Here is a 15,444-nt window from a genome sequence, read left to right as displayed (position 1 = left end):
ACTCTCCCCTGCAGAAGTTGCAGCTGCAGGATTACACCTCAGGCGTGTATGCCAGGCCTGAGCTGTGCCTGGGTGGGGTAAGGTGAAGTTGGAGGAAGAGGAAGCTCTCCGCACACTCACCGGACCTGGGCTAGGACTGGGTCTGGGGGCTCCCAAAACTGGGCAGAAAATCCTACTCAGCAGGAGGGGTGGGGGAGGCACTGCGGAGTGGGGGGGGTGGCCCAAGGGGCTGGGAGAAGGTCTGGCCCACTCTGCGCCTGGGCTGGGACTGGTCCTATCGGCGCAGGGTAGCAGGAAGCTCTCTGCTCACTCACCAGACCTGGGCTAGGACTGGGTCTGGGGCCTCCCGGAACTCGGCAGCTTTTTTTTTTTTTTTTTTTTTAATATCCGTAAACAAGGAAGCCTTAATACAACCTAGCATCTGTCTGCACCTGATCAGGCCAGCCCACATGGAGTGTTCTGGGTCCACAACAAGTAAGGGGTCTCTTATGAGTGTAATGACCAACCATTGTCACCTGGACCTTCCTAGCTCCAGATTCTCTGCTTCCCAGTCTCTGCCTCTATCTTCTGTATCTGTTAATAGGTTCCTGATTTGAGATTTGTTGGCATTGCTACATTTGATTCCGGACCTCCCTGGACCTTCCACTGTGCCTGCTCCCTAATAGCTGATTTACAGTCAGGCACTGCCTTCTCCAGCAGCACCCCCACTGCCCTACTCCATGAGACACCACCACCAGTGGCTCATTCCTGTTATATTTTGTCCTTCTGAGACAGGGTTTTACTATGCAGTTCAGGCCGGCCTTGAGCTCACTTTGTAGCCCAGGCTGACCTCAAACTCCCAATAATTCTCCTGATTAGCCTCCCTCGTGCTAGGATTACAGGGCTGTGCCACTGTCTCCTGCTGGCTCATTCTTATAATGTTTCTGATTATACAATGAAGAAACACTAATTGAACATCTAGGAAAAATAGTGTGAAGAGGAATGTCATCCATGCTGATACTTTATGCATAAATAATCATTTTTAGAAAGATGTGCTTCTAGTACTTATAAGTGCATTTCAGTGTATATAATAGTATACACATACATATAAATACAATATTATGAAATCAAACTGTTAATTAGCCTATTTTATTCACTTACATATTGTGAATGTCATTCCATATTAACCTTCACTTACAATATTGAGTAGCTACATAATATTTCATTTTGTAGATGTACCATAACTTATTTAAGCAGTCTTCTGTTGTTAAGCACTTAGGTTCTTGCATTTTTCTTCTTTTGACCCCTCTAATAATACCAAAATGAACATCATTTTACACACACCTTTTAGCCTTTATGTTTTTCCCCTAAGGGGAAATTTCTAAAAGTGGAATCTTGTAGTCAACATGTATTTGAGGGCTGGATAGATAGCTTAGTAGTCTAAGTGCCTGCCTGGCAAGTGCAAGGACCCAGGTTTGATCCCCAGTACTACATGTTGTGCTGGCCCTGGAACCCTGGGTGCACCTTTGCTAGTCACCAAAACCAGGTGAGGTGGCCCAAGCCTGTAATTCTGGTGCTGGGGAGGCTAAGACAGGAGGATCACTATGAATCTGAGCTACGTAGCAAGACCATGCACCAAATAAATACATTTTTAAAAATATGAATCTGAACTGAGGGTGTAGCTAGCTCAGTGGTAGAGCTAGTGGAGAGCATGCATGAGGTCCTGAGTTCAATTCCTAGAACCACACACACACACACACACACACACACACTGTATGAATCTGTGTAAAGATTATTCATTTATATTATTGGATTGCTCTGTAGAAACACTGTATTACTTCAGGTTCCCACAATCACTGAATGAATTCTTCCCTGAAGCAGCAAGAGGGGAATTTCATCACTGTTTTAGTCTGCATTCTTTGGATTTTGCCAAGATCATACATTTCTAATGTTTGTTATCATACTTTTTCTTTTTATAGTTGTTCATTTGTAGCTATGGCCATTTTTTTCTGAAAATATTCCTAATTTCCTAGTAGATTTATAGGTATTCATTGTATTTTAATTATATTGGTTCTCTTTTTCAGTTATGCTATAAAGAGAAAAGACGAAGCATAATGTTAAAAGTTGAAAATGACTATGGAATTAGAATACGAGTGGGCTTGACTCCTGACTCTGCTGCATGTTGGGATGGGGGGGGGCTCCAGACAAACCACTTGATCTCTTTATACCTCAGTTTTCTTATGTTACGATGTAAGGTGTACAGTTGGCCCTCGGTACCCATAGGTCCTACATCTATGGATCCAATGAATTGTGCATTAAAAATGCATTTAGATCTGAGGTTAGTTGAATCTGTGATAGGGAAACCAGATATAGGGAACCAGATATATTTGGAAGGCCAACTATATACAGATATATAACTTAGAATTTTAGCACACAGAAAGTACTTTGTAAAGTTATTGGTAAGGTTAATATTAGACTTGTTCTTTCAGCTTGTTACTGTCTTTGCTTATATGGATCTTTTCTTGGTCTTAGAGGTGTTTTTTTTTAATATTTAAAAGAAGTATCAGATCCTTTTTGTTCTCCTCTGAGTATCAATAAATTGAAATAACTCAAGTTAATTATTTTTAGTTCCACTAGGATTACAAGGTTTATAAATACCTGAAACATTTCATGTCAGTCTAAGACCATATTATTTATGCACACTGTAGTCATAGATCCAAATGAATGGTTTCAGATAAAAAACACTCAAATAAGGCCCCAGTCCTTCACATATCTATGTGTAGTGTTTCACAATGGCTTTTGCCCTTGGCCAAATGTGGTGTAGATGACACCATTTTCAAAAGCCTACTTGTCTATCCAGGATTGTGTCTCATCATAATGAATTAATAAGTATCACTTCCTTCTAAAAAGAATGATTTAAATAGTAGAAATGGGCTGAGGGCATGGCTCAGTGGCAGAGTACTCGCCTAGCCTGCACAAGGTCTTGGGTTTGATCTTCAACACTGCAAATAAGAAAATAAAAACTTAGACATTATAGAGTGATATTGACTTACTGATGTGAAATTGGTAAGTTGGTTTTTGAATTGAACAGCCGTCTTATCTGATTGGTGTCTATGTTTTTAGGGCTTTCCATGATAGGGAGAAAATACTGCAACAGTTCTTGAGACTGAACTGTTCGTTTATCCCTGTAGATCCTTTTTTCATCATCTGTCCAATTCCTGCCAGTTTTCTTGCTTTGGAAAGATGTGCATTCTTTCACTTTGCTTTTTAAATTATCATGCAGATCTAGGGGGCAACCACAAAAATGTATAAGCATATGAACTGTATTCACATAGAAATTGTCTATAAAGTCAAATTATATATGAGAATTTTATCTAAAAGTGTTTGTACATTTGAAGTTTATACTTTAATGTCACTAGGGAAAGATAAACAAAAAGCAAAATATGCAGTATATAAGACAATAATAATGTTTATAGGAAAAAATAAACCTGGGGGGACAGCAGAAAATTCTTGGGGCAATTGTTACTTTTCTTTTTTTAAAAGGCGTTGCCAGACGTGGTGGCACACATCTGTAGTTCTGCTACTCTAGTGGCTGCAGGAAGAAGAATTACAAGTCCTTGGCCCTCTAAGCAGCTCAGTAGAACCCTGTCTTACAATAAAACTTTTTAGAAAGGGGCTGGGATGTAGCCCACTGCTTGGTGGGCTTATTCCCACATACCACAGAACATTACCAATTCATAATTGTACTAAGAGTAGGCTTTGCTGTGAAGCCAACCACCTGCCATCAGAGAGAAGGATGAAGTTGCTCCACCCTGGGGAGAAGCAGCTGAGGTCCTCGCTGAGGGGGAGTGTGGTGGCGAGGACAGCAAGGTGGCTTCAGGGATGGGAAGGATACACTCTGAGGAAATTCAGAAAGTTATAAGAGGAGGTAGACAACTCAGACTCAGATCTCACAGGGCCACCCAAGCCATGAAAGGCTTCTGCTTCTGCTGAGGGTAAGTGGAGAACCACTGGAAGGAGTTGAGCAGGGTGTGAGATCTGGGGCTCATTCCTAATGAGGTGATCCTGGATCTGAGCAGAGAACAGACTGAAGGGGCAAGAGCAGAGCAGCAGGGAAAGCTCTTAGGAGGCTGCTGAAGCGACTCGCATGAAGGATGGTGGCTCGAACAGGGTGGAAGAGTGAGAAGTCGGGGGAGGGGTGCAGGTGGGAAGCGTCCTGGGTATATTTTGAGATTTTCTAAAAGATCAGATATGAGGTAAAAGAATAAGAGAGGAATCAGTGGTGTTCTTAAAGCTTCTGATCATGTGACTCTCCTTAGGCACACTTGCTGACACTAACAAAGGATCTACAAATTGCGGTACAGGGTTTCAGGATAAATCCTGAGAGGATTGGACTGAGCTTATGAGATACAAAAGCTACATTTCTTGTTATTTAGGTCTTGCTTTATCTTGGTCTTAACCATCCAGTAGAAAAGTAAAAAAACCAAATATAAAAAGTGAAGCCATATTAATATGCTGAGCTGTAAAAGGCTCAAGTCAACAACTTCTGACATTGCCAGTCTTATGGAAAACCCACTACTATTATGGACTACTGGACTACTTTGGAATATTTTGCTGAATTCACACATTTATAATATTTAAATGACAAAACTAAACAAAAACAGGGGATACAAATGAATGACCATTTTGTATCTGTATATTCAAAATAGGATAGATATACAGCTACATTCTCTTAATTCGATGAATAGAAAGATTTGTTCTAATAGTGTTTGTAAATAGGCTATCATGTCTGCATCTTGTACAATGGATAACCACTAAGACAACAATATGCAATGTATTAATTACTGAAACTGTCCTACTAATTGGATTTGAAACTGTCTTATTGCTATTTGTTTTTCAATAAAATTACGTTAAAAAAAGAAGCTTCTGATCAGATGAAATGGAAGCAGCTAGGGCCAGTCTGCGGGAAGAGTGTGTCAGAAATCTGCTCCATTAGGTAACACGAAGCATTGCTAGTTGCCGGTGATACTGCAGCCTAACATTTGTTTAACGAGTGTTAGTGCCACCCTGTGCCTACGAGGGTGGCTGCTATCAAACAGAAAAAAGCCAAATATGTTGGCAAACCCGAAACATGAGAAAACAACAAGATTGGTAAGGATTTAGAGAATATGGAATTCTTTTTTTTTTAATTTATCACAGATTTATGTTAGGAATATGAAAAGCAGGTCATACATAGCAAACAATGTTTATAGCAATGTTACAGTACAAGTAACTCATGTTTAGAAACTAAAAATAAATTTCATACCAAAAGATAACCAAAACTGGAATAAATACCATTCAGACCCACGAGGATGGCTAAACACTATACAATAATAATACTGGCAAGAATTTGATGCTTTGGAGACACAAAACTAACACAGAGGATACAACAGTAATATTAATGAGGGTGTGGCGCATTTGACCTTATACACATGGCTGATTGGAGTATAATATTGTACAAACACATTGCAAAACTGTCTGGACATTTCTTATAAACTCCTTTAGAGCCAGGGATTTTATTGTTATGCATTTATCCAAGCAAAGACATAATCCTCGAATATTTTGTACAAGAATATATAAGGCAAATGCATTTATAGCTGTCAAAAAATGGGCACAGTCCAAACGTTCGTCACCAGAAGAAGAAAATCGATTATACTTATGCAACGAGCTACTATTCAGAAGAAAATAGAATTAACTAATGACCCAGATGCATCTTGAAGGCATTGCAAAGCAAGCAAGGCCAGACACACCCAAGTATGTGGCAGGATGATTAAATTTCCATGAAAGTTAAGCAAAGCGGAACTAATCTGCAGGAATAGCAATCGGCCCAGTGGTTGCTTGTGTGCATGGGCTGGTGAGGGTTGACTGAAGAGACCAGAAATGCTGCACAGCTGGATTGGGATTTTGAATCCTGTGCACTCCTGAGGAGAAGGGGGTGTGGCCACTGTGGAGAATGGTACAGTGGTTCCTCAAAATATTGAAATAAAAAGAGCATAAGTTTTCAAGTGGATTCCAGTGAATCCACTTCAGGGCATATGTCCCCAAGAACTAAAATCAGGGTCTCCAAAGGGCATTTGCATCCCACGCTCACAGTAACTTTACTCACAGAAGGTGGAGCAAGTCTGTTGACAGAAAATGAGTAAGCAAAATGCGGTATGTCCATGCCAGGGAGTGTGGTCCAGCCGTGGGAAGGAAGGGAACGGTGACACAGGCACTAACCCTGACAACCCCCGAGGCCACAAGGCTAGACGGAATAAGCTCGTAGCAGAAAGGCAGATACTGTATTTGCCTTCCAGATGTTTCATACCACTTGTATACAGTCCGCAGAAACAAACTCTGAGGGGTTGAGGGGTGAGGGGAATGAGGAGCTGTTTAATGTGTTTCAGTTTCACAGGATGAAAATGTTCTGGAGATTGCACAGCAGTTGGAATGTACTTAACAGTATCGAATGGTCCACTTAAATAGTGAGGATGATAAATTTGATGCTACACATATGGGGCCAGTGAGATACTCAACGGTCTAAGGCGCTTGCTTAGGCAAGCTTAAGTAAAGTACAGGGACTGTGGTCGATCTTGGCACCACATGCCATGCCAGCCCCATCCCCAGGGTGGGCTGAGCTGGTCACAAAAAAAAAAAAAAAAAAAAAATCAACAGGGCCAGGGAGATAGCTGAGCAGTATAAGTGCCTGCCTGGCCATCATAAAGTCCTGAGTTCGATCCCAGTGCCCCAAGTAAATAAATAAATAAATAAATAAATAAGTAAATATCAACAGACTCCAGAAGAAAGGGTAAGAAAAAATCTCAAACCTAAAGAATAGGTAAAGCCTAATGGAAGTAAGTGCTCAGACATTTCAGAAAAAGTGGTGAAGTGATTTATAGTATAATGCCTAAATTACTATGCAGAGAGCATAAGCAAAAGTAGACCACACTTAGAATATGGTCAAGAAAACACTGTACTTTGTTTTGAAAAGCTGCTTATCTAGTTAGAGATAAACACGGAGCTATTTATAGCAAAACAATGATTTGTGCAATTTGCTTTCCAACACTTCAGGAAGTGGAGTGGTGGAGTCCAGACAGGACATGAGTGGCCGGGTACTGATAAGGGAGGTGACAGCCAGCAGAGTGCAGAGCAGACAGCTGCGTGTCCAAGGATCCCAAGAACAGGGAGGAAAACAGGTAGGGGAAGGCTTGGTTACCATAGACCCCTGGACAATGGTAGCGCACGGACTGCGACGTGTGTGCGGGGGCGGGGGGGGGGAATAAAGTGACATGGGCAAGTTGAGTAGAGGCACTGAGGGAAGAGCAAATGGAGAGGGCCAGCAGGCTGGGAAGCGGGGGGTTCAGGAGAGGCCCACATTGGAGAGTTAACAATATGTGCGTCAGGGAAGCTACACGTGCAGATGAGCGTGCTCAAAAGTAATGTGGCCAGAAGAGAGACGAAGGAGAAACACTTGAAGTGTAAGCAGAGGTGATGTCCTTAGTGAGTCCCTCTCTTCACACCGCTCATCACTGTTCATCATGTGTGTCACTAACAACAGAGTAAAACAAGAAGAGTCATGTCATGGATCTGTCACGGGCACAGGTATTACCACCTGTGTCACCGTTCCCTTCCTTTCCAAGGCTGGGCCACACTCCCTGGCATGCACATACCACATTTTGTTTACTCATTTTCTGTTACTGTGAGCATGGGGTACAAATGCCTCTTGGAGACCCTGGTTTTAGTTCTTGGGGACATAAGCCCAGCAATGGATTTGCTGGAATCCACTAGAAAACTTAGGCTCTTTTTATTTTTAATATTTTGAGGAACTACTATATTGTTCTCCACAGTGGCCACTTTTACCTTCTCAGCAGCAGTGCACAGGGATTCCAAGTTCTCTAAATCCTTATTAATCTTACAATTTTCTCATATTTGGGTTTGATAGCTTGTTTGGTTTTGTTCTGTTTCATAGCATAGTAATCACTGACTACTTCGGGGAAGATGAGAAGAGTTGAAACTAGAATCACATCACAGGCTGGGGAGAAGGCTTGGTGGTCTAAGCATCTGCTGGGCAAATACAAGGACCCAAGTTCGATTCCGGTACCACGTGCCCAGGTGTGGTGGTACACACCTGCAATCCCAGAGCTGGGGAGGCTGAGACAGGACCATCACTATGAATCTGAACTGCATAGTAAGACCCTGGATCAAAAAAAATTATGTATAAAGAAGAATCATATCACAAAGGAAATTGATAGGCATGGGAGCATAGGATCCAGAGCACTACTGGAAGAATTAGCCCTAAACAAAGGAATATTTATTTAGCTGAAAAGCAAGAAGGAGTATAGTTGGTTAATGTTTATTCAGCAGAGAAGGCAAGAAGCGGAGGAAGTTTCTGACCAATGGTCTCTGGTGTGTGTGTGCGTGCACGTGTGTGTGTGCGTGTGTGTGTGTGTGTGTGTGTGTGCATCTGTGTGAAGTATGAGGTGATGTTATCTCCTGAAAGATGAGGGCTTTATACTCTAGGATGGGAGCAGATGAGGCTAGTCACATTCATTCAGAACAGAGCGTTCAGCCTGGGATCAGTAAAAGAACAGGAAGGAAGGAAGGAAGGAAGGAAGGAAGGAAGGAAGGAAGGAAGGAAGGAAAGAAAGAAAGAAAGAAAGAAAGAAAGAAAGAAAGAAAGAAAGAAAGAGACCAAACCTAAAAAACAACCCCCAACATTTTTTTTCATGTATTTAGTACAAAGTCTACAGGATCTCACTACACAGACTGACACTTAGTGATCCTCCTGTTTTCAGCCTCCCAAGTGCTGGGACTACAGGAGTGTGCCTCCATGCCCAGTCTAAGTCGCCACCTCAGTGTGCCCCGGGGGCGGGGTCAGCAGAGCAAGCAGGGGATTGAACCCCAGTCAGCACCCCAAACATTGCTAAGATCATTATTGGAGTAAAGGAAATGAAATCACAAGGAACACAGAAATTGGGTAGCGGTTGGTGAGGTCATGAGAGCTGGAGTGTAAATCATACTCTTTAAATCTGGGGCTGCATCAGGGTAACTTTCTTGTCTGCCTCGCTGTGCAGTCGTACATGTCCAGATTCCAGTTTCTGAGGTGGTATGAAATCATTCCTCATGTCTGAGATATGATGTGACTACAGGTTATGCCACCCTCAGCCTCTCCTTGAGATAGAATATGAAAAAGAAGAAGGTGTCTACATAAGATGACAGCAGGGATTATGGGTTTCCATATGTTAGAAGCTTAAAAGCGTTTCTGTTAAATACAGTGCAGATGGATCACATAAGACTGTGGGTGATTAAAGAAGTCTTTCCTGTGAAAAAACAGCATGCCTAGTAAGAAAATGAAGGGACCCCAGAAGGAATCTGCACACACACCCTGACTCATAAGGGTGTGGGCTTGGGGCAAGAACAGATCGTTGATCGCTGTGTGTACCAGTGGACTTCCTTCTAAAATTTCAATGTCTCTCTACAAAGGCAGAATAATCTCTCAAACCCAGAGAATAATGTAAGAATCTCTCTCTTAAACCATTACTTGGCTTTAAAAATTTGTTCTCTTTTGCTGCTAGGATTGATGAAATTTTTTTTTCTGTATTTTAGGGAGGGGTCTACAGGGTGTTCAGGGTCTCACTACTCGTAGTGATTCTCCTGTTTATAGCCTCCCAAGAGCTGGGATTACAGGCCTGTGCCACCACGCCCAGTCTCAATTGCTGTCTCAGCATGTCCTGGGAAAAGGGCCAGCATGGCAGTCCTGGGGATCGAATCTGCAGCCCCTGTGCCTGCTTGCAGGTGCTTTAATCTGCTGAGCTATCTGGCCGGCCCCTGGACTGATGAATCTTTAGAATCTGTTGATGGCACTAGAAGAAATGTTTGTATGTAGCTAATTAAAGCAGAAAAACTGAATTACTAAGGCATGTTGCCAAAAAGAGAAATGATTCCTGGAATGCTGTGCCTTCCTTCCGGGTGCTGGTGGTCAGGCTAAGTAGAAGAGCGCATGGAGCATGAGGGCTGCATTTGTTTTTCCGAAGTTCAAGGGGAACTGACTTAGGTGGATGAAAATCTGCCAGAATTTATTTCTTCCCTGGTGGCCAGCCGCAACTGTCGTGTACTTTATCCTATCAGTAATTAGAGACTCTTTCAGAGCTAAAGTCTAACTGGGTCCTTGGTTAGTCTCTGGAAGAATCCATGACATTTCTTACTTGAGAAGCTCAATAATGGAAAAGGGCACATTTCCTTCTCTAAGAAACTGACTGATGATGAAGATTTGGTATTTTAGAGAAAATAGGACACCTTAGATACATAGATTATAAAAAGTGCGTGTATACGAAGGGAGTGGACAGCGAAGAAATTAACTCTCTGAAATTGATTTGCTTTAGTTAAAAAGGAAATTGTGGATTTTCTTTTAAACCAGTCTGCCACCAAGGTCCAGCAGGACATTTATCTACAAAATAAACTAGCCAAGAAGAGATAAAATCTAAACTCAAGAAAGATAGGTAAGGTTGAAAACAGTTTTAAAACTAAACATTCATGGTGGTGGCAGTGGAGAACAGAAACATTTTCTTTCTTTCTTTCTTTCTTTCTTTCTTTCTTTCTTTCTTTCTTTCTTTCTTTTTCTTTTTTTCAGTACTGGGGATTGAACTCAGGACCCTGCACTTGCCAGGCAAGCACTTGTTCTACTGAACTAGCTCCCTAGTCCCTTGAACAAAAACATTTTCTAAACTAAATGAAAAACTTTCTCTGTATGTCTCTTTCTCTTTGTCTCTGTCTGTCTTTTTCTGTCTTTGTCTATCTGTCTGTCTGTCTGTCTGTCTGTCTGTATGTATGTCTGTCTGTGTCTCTATCTCTCTCTAGCAAAATTCCATGCATTCCATGGGGTTATAGCTCAGCAGTATAAGCGCATGCCTGACAGGTACAAGGTCTTGAGTTCAGTCTCCGGTACCAAAGGAAAAAAGAAAGAAAATCTGTAACCATGCACACAATTTGTCTCTGGTTCCTTTCTTCTTCTCCTATAATATTCTTCAGTTATGTCAGTACCTCATCATTCTACTGAAGTTCCTCTGGACCAGATCCTCAAAACCCTTGATGCTTTAAAATGCAATGGTTGGCCCACTTCAAATGACCAATCAGAACCACTGAGTCAGGCGATCGTACCTGCTGTTTGATATACTTTCTCACCTGGTCTCCAGAGCAACACTCTGAGTGCTCCACCACACAGCTTCCCTCCTACTCCACCTGAAGAAGACCCTGAGGTCTTTCTTTCTTTCTTTCTTTCTTTCTTTCTTTCTTTCTTTCTTTCTTTCTTTCTTTCTTTCTTTCTTTCTTTCTTTCTTTCTTTGCATTTTTCTCCTCATCCATCCCAAGAAATTGGTCCCCTTTCGGTATCTGTACCCATTCTCTCAGGAATTTCATCCAGCCTCTGGTTTAAAATGTTATCTATATTCCGACAATCTCCAAATGTACCCCATGCTCAGCTTTCTTTCCTGAACTTGAAGCTTGCACCCACTGCCTATTCAGGAGTTCAACCTCAGGAGCTAAGAGACATTTCAGACGTGACATGTCCAGAGTGATCTGGGTCCCATTCTGAGTCTTCCCTATCTCAGTAGACAATAATTTAATTAATATCTTGCTCTGACCCCAAACTGTGGAGCTGCAACAACTGCAAACATCTGTGAAGCCATTAGGACTTTGACATTATCTGGGAGAGATTCTTTGTGCACCTTTATGACCATTTTTCTACTTGTCACTTACTCTAGAAAACCCTTTTCTGCTTTGTCTTGGTATGTTTCCTTGCTTCTACATAAATGGGATTTTAGAGCTTTTACTATCCTGTCTGGCTTTTCCTTCAATGTAATGATTCTTAGATCTGTTCAGGTGAACAAGTGAAGGAGACTTGGATGTTAGCTTTACTTCCTGTGACGTCAGCTAACTTACATGACCGTGATAGAGTTAAGAGCAGGCCAATGTGCTCTGGCCTTCCATAGAGACACTTCAATATAGATACAGCTCAAGATGGAGATCGTGAACGCAATGGTCTTCAATTAGTTCAGGGATACTTGACTAAAAAGTCATGAAGTAGAAGGTTGTTTTTAAAGTTCAGGGAAGGAGAAGCTACCAGAATATTGAGGTAGCATCTAAAAATTTTTTTCTTAGGTAGTGCTGAGGGTAAACACCATCAATAACAAGGATTTTCTGAAAATAAAGCAATTATAATTTTTTCAAGGCTATAATGAACTGAAATTATTTTCTTCTATATTTAACTCATATAAAGATTAAACAATGTTAAGTATTTTCAGACACAACTAAAGTGAGTTTATAAAAAAACAGTTCCTATAATCTCTCTGTTTACAAAAGCGTTGCTATAATCCAGGCTTTTTAAGATTCATTAATGATGCCATAGAATAAACCATCATTGAATTTATTAAAACTAAACAATAACTTTTTAAATACCTGTTGGGTTCTTTATCTTCACACTCCAACGTGAGGTTGGTCGGGTCACAGGACACTTCAAGGATGTCACTTGGAAACAACTTCCACACCAATCATTTTCCTTGGAATGAACTGTTTCCTGGCTTGGCCTCTCACAGGTATCTAAAAAATATCTGTGTTGGTCTTTGCCAAGACTCTGAGTCATATTTTGGGAGCTGAAAGAAATTAGGTACTCCGATCTCAATGTCAACAGTGAACTACCCACGCAAGACCAGTGTAACGCTCTGTTCTATTTCTTGTCACAACTCAGAGCACACAATATACGTTTTGTCATCTTACTTGGGGACTTCCATTATAGTCTCATATATGGGCAAGATGGGCAATGTTATTCTCATCTTCCAGAAGGCAAATCAGAGTGGTTAAGCTATGTGCTGAAGATCTCATAGCTAATAAGAGACAGCAGTAAGTCTAGAAGTCACATCTTTTAACTCCAGTATTTTGTTCTTTCTCCCCTCCCCTCCCCTCCTCTCCTCTCCATTCCCCTCTCCTCTCCTCTCCATTCCCCTCTCCTCTCCTCTCCTCTCTCTCTCTCTCTCTCTCTCTCTCTCTCTCTCTCTCTCTCTCTCTCTCCCCCTTTTCTTTTAGACAGAGTCTCACTTTGCAATTCAAGTGGACCTTAAATTTACTATGTGGTCCAGGAGTGCCTTGAATTTGTGGCAAACCTCCTGCCTCAGCCTCTTGAGTACTGGGATAACAGGTATGTACCACCACACCCTGCTTACTTTCTTATCTTGATATAAAACTTGATTTCTTTCTATTGGATATGATATTTTAAAAAGTCAAATCTTATTTTAAAATAGTTTTAGAACCAAGACTGCATATGCCCACAGGCCTCACATTTTGGTCTTCCCCTAGCTTCCTAGGCTTCTGGGAGAGTCTCTCCAGATTCCATTGGAACTCATGTTGCTCAGCAGAAACCAGGTTCTCAGGAGAGAGGCCAAAGAAGGAGAGAGGACACCATGCTTTCTTTGCTGCACAAATTCAAACAATTCTCCAGTGCTTATCTGTGGTTATCTTTCTGTCCAGATAGTTGTTCAAATTATTCCTAAGGACAGGAAGAACTACAAACTGTAAGAGCACAAAGCGTATCTATGTAGTCTCTGACTTCACTTTCTGTGATTCTGCCAGTTGCTAGGTGCTGGTTTTACCCCCTTGTGACCAGTGTGCCCACCACTACTACAGACGATATGGTGTTTGATGGGCATCCTCCTATTCTACAGTGCCGAGTAACATGGCAGGAATCCTTTCTAAAAAGAAACTCAGGCAAGGCAAGAATACACACATCAACATAAGTGTTTAACTACAGGCATCTACTGGGGCTTGTCTGGGGATACCTGAACCCTCAGAATGCATCTATGTAATTAGGCATCTCTTTATATCTTTCATATTGTCCCCCTCCCTGAAAATAAGACCTAGCAGGAAAAGAATCTGCCTTGAAAACTAGAGGCCAAATATGCCAGCCCTACCATCCTATCCTACTTCACCTGCTACCACTGTCCTCTTGCTGGTGGCTAGTTATAAGGCAGGCGTGGCCTTGTTTTGGGGAAACGCTATCTATGACTGTATAGTATCCTATACAGAACTCAATTAGCAGTAGTTATAAAAAAAAGTCCTATTACCTGTGGCTCTAATTCAAAATAAAAAAATCTTATAAGGCAGAAGAAAAAGAACAAGGTAGTCAATGAATAAATCAAGTGTACTTCCCCTACCTCAAATATTTTTTTAGAAGATAAGGAGTCTGTTCAGGTATTTTCCCTATAAAAGAGAATACAACATAAAATATCTGTAAGTAGGTTTGAAGGTCAATACAAGTTAATTTTTCCTTTTTTGCAACTACTTCACACATATATTAATGGCCAACTTGAATGAGTGCATCTTTTGTTAACCTACTACTGTCACATTTAACCACGTGACATATATGAGTATATATTAATCCTGGAAGCCTTTTAATTAATATTTTCAGAGAAAACAATAGGAAAACCTCCTGCTAACTGTCAGGTCAGAACTGAATATATATATGAAGATGACCAATTTTTTTTGAAAGTCAATCTAGGATATAAACATACCAGACACCCCTCAAAGTAGAAGATGTATTATTTTAATGTAAAACTAGGCATTTTAAATTATATATTATTCTATATCATTTTGTTTACCATTATACTTGTATATATGCTATTATTGAAGCAAAACAACACTAGGATAGTTAACAGTTGAAGTTAGTCAAAATTAATAGAACAAAGAGAACAGTTTACATGCGAAAATACAATTTTTTTTCTCATACAGGCTTTAACATTTTGTAAGATACACCAATTTTGTAAGTTACAGCATTATATATTCTTCAGCTATAACACACACACATAGAATGGTATATACATATAACCTTTCAGGAGTTGAATGGAAATGCAGTGAGACAAATGAAGTAGGTATTATAGGCATTGAATAAAAATGAACAATGCCATGTTTCTATCTGCCCCGTGGCAGTATGGGATATTTTTGCTGCTTCCTTTCCCATCATGCCTACGGAGTCTGTCTTCTTCCGTTCTGATGAAGTAAAAAGCTTCATTGCTTTTGTGTATTCTGAAGAGACCCCAGGCCTACAGAGCCTCGGCACAGAAGCCTGAACTTGCGGAGTGGCGGCGCATGCCTTTGCTGAGCAGCATGCTCAAGATACCTAGCAGGTATGGTCTTTGGAGTTTCCTTGGCAAGAAGCTGACAGATTGTCAAAATTGATATTTTCCCTGCCGAGTATACAGATTGATGAGCACAGTCTAGTTTGTCTTTGGACAAAATGTTGGCAATTTTTAAAAATGATTTCTTTTTGAGGTACAGGACCTCAGGATAAATCCTGAGGGGATTTCACTGACCTTATCAGATCCAAAAGCTACAACTCTTGTTGCATAGGTCCTGCTTTACCTTGGTCTTAACCATCCAGTAGAAAAATATAAAAACGAAATA

General features: G+C 41.0%; 1 protein-coding gene across 1 annotated transcript in view; it reads right to left on the bottom strand.

Annotated features, from left to right (window-relative positions):
- Agbl3 (ATP/GTP binding protein like 3) overlaps positions 1–15,444 on the bottom strand; it is a 109,954-nt gene that overhangs the window by 8,843 nt on the left and 85,667 nt on the right. The window contains exons 15-17 of the mRNA XM_023713790.1: positions 14,199–14,244; positions 12,451–12,644; positions 3,033–3,264 (exon numbers count right to left, since the gene is read on the bottom strand). Coding sequence (XP_023569558.1) covers positions 3,033–3,264; positions 12,451–12,644; positions 14,199–14,244 — 472 coding nt within the window. The remainder of the gene's footprint in view (positions 1–3,032; positions 3,265–12,450; positions 12,645–14,198; positions 14,245–15,444) is intronic.

Source organism: Octodon degus, unplaced genomic scaffold, assembly GCF_000260255.1.
Source record: "Octodon degus isolate 3935 unplaced genomic scaffold, OctDeg1.0 scaffold00032, whole genome shotgun sequence".
Taxonomy (NCBI): domain Eukaryota; kingdom Metazoa; phylum Chordata; class Mammalia; order Rodentia; family Octodontidae; genus Octodon; species Octodon degus.
This window is presented reverse-complemented; position numbering and strand designations above follow the sequence as displayed.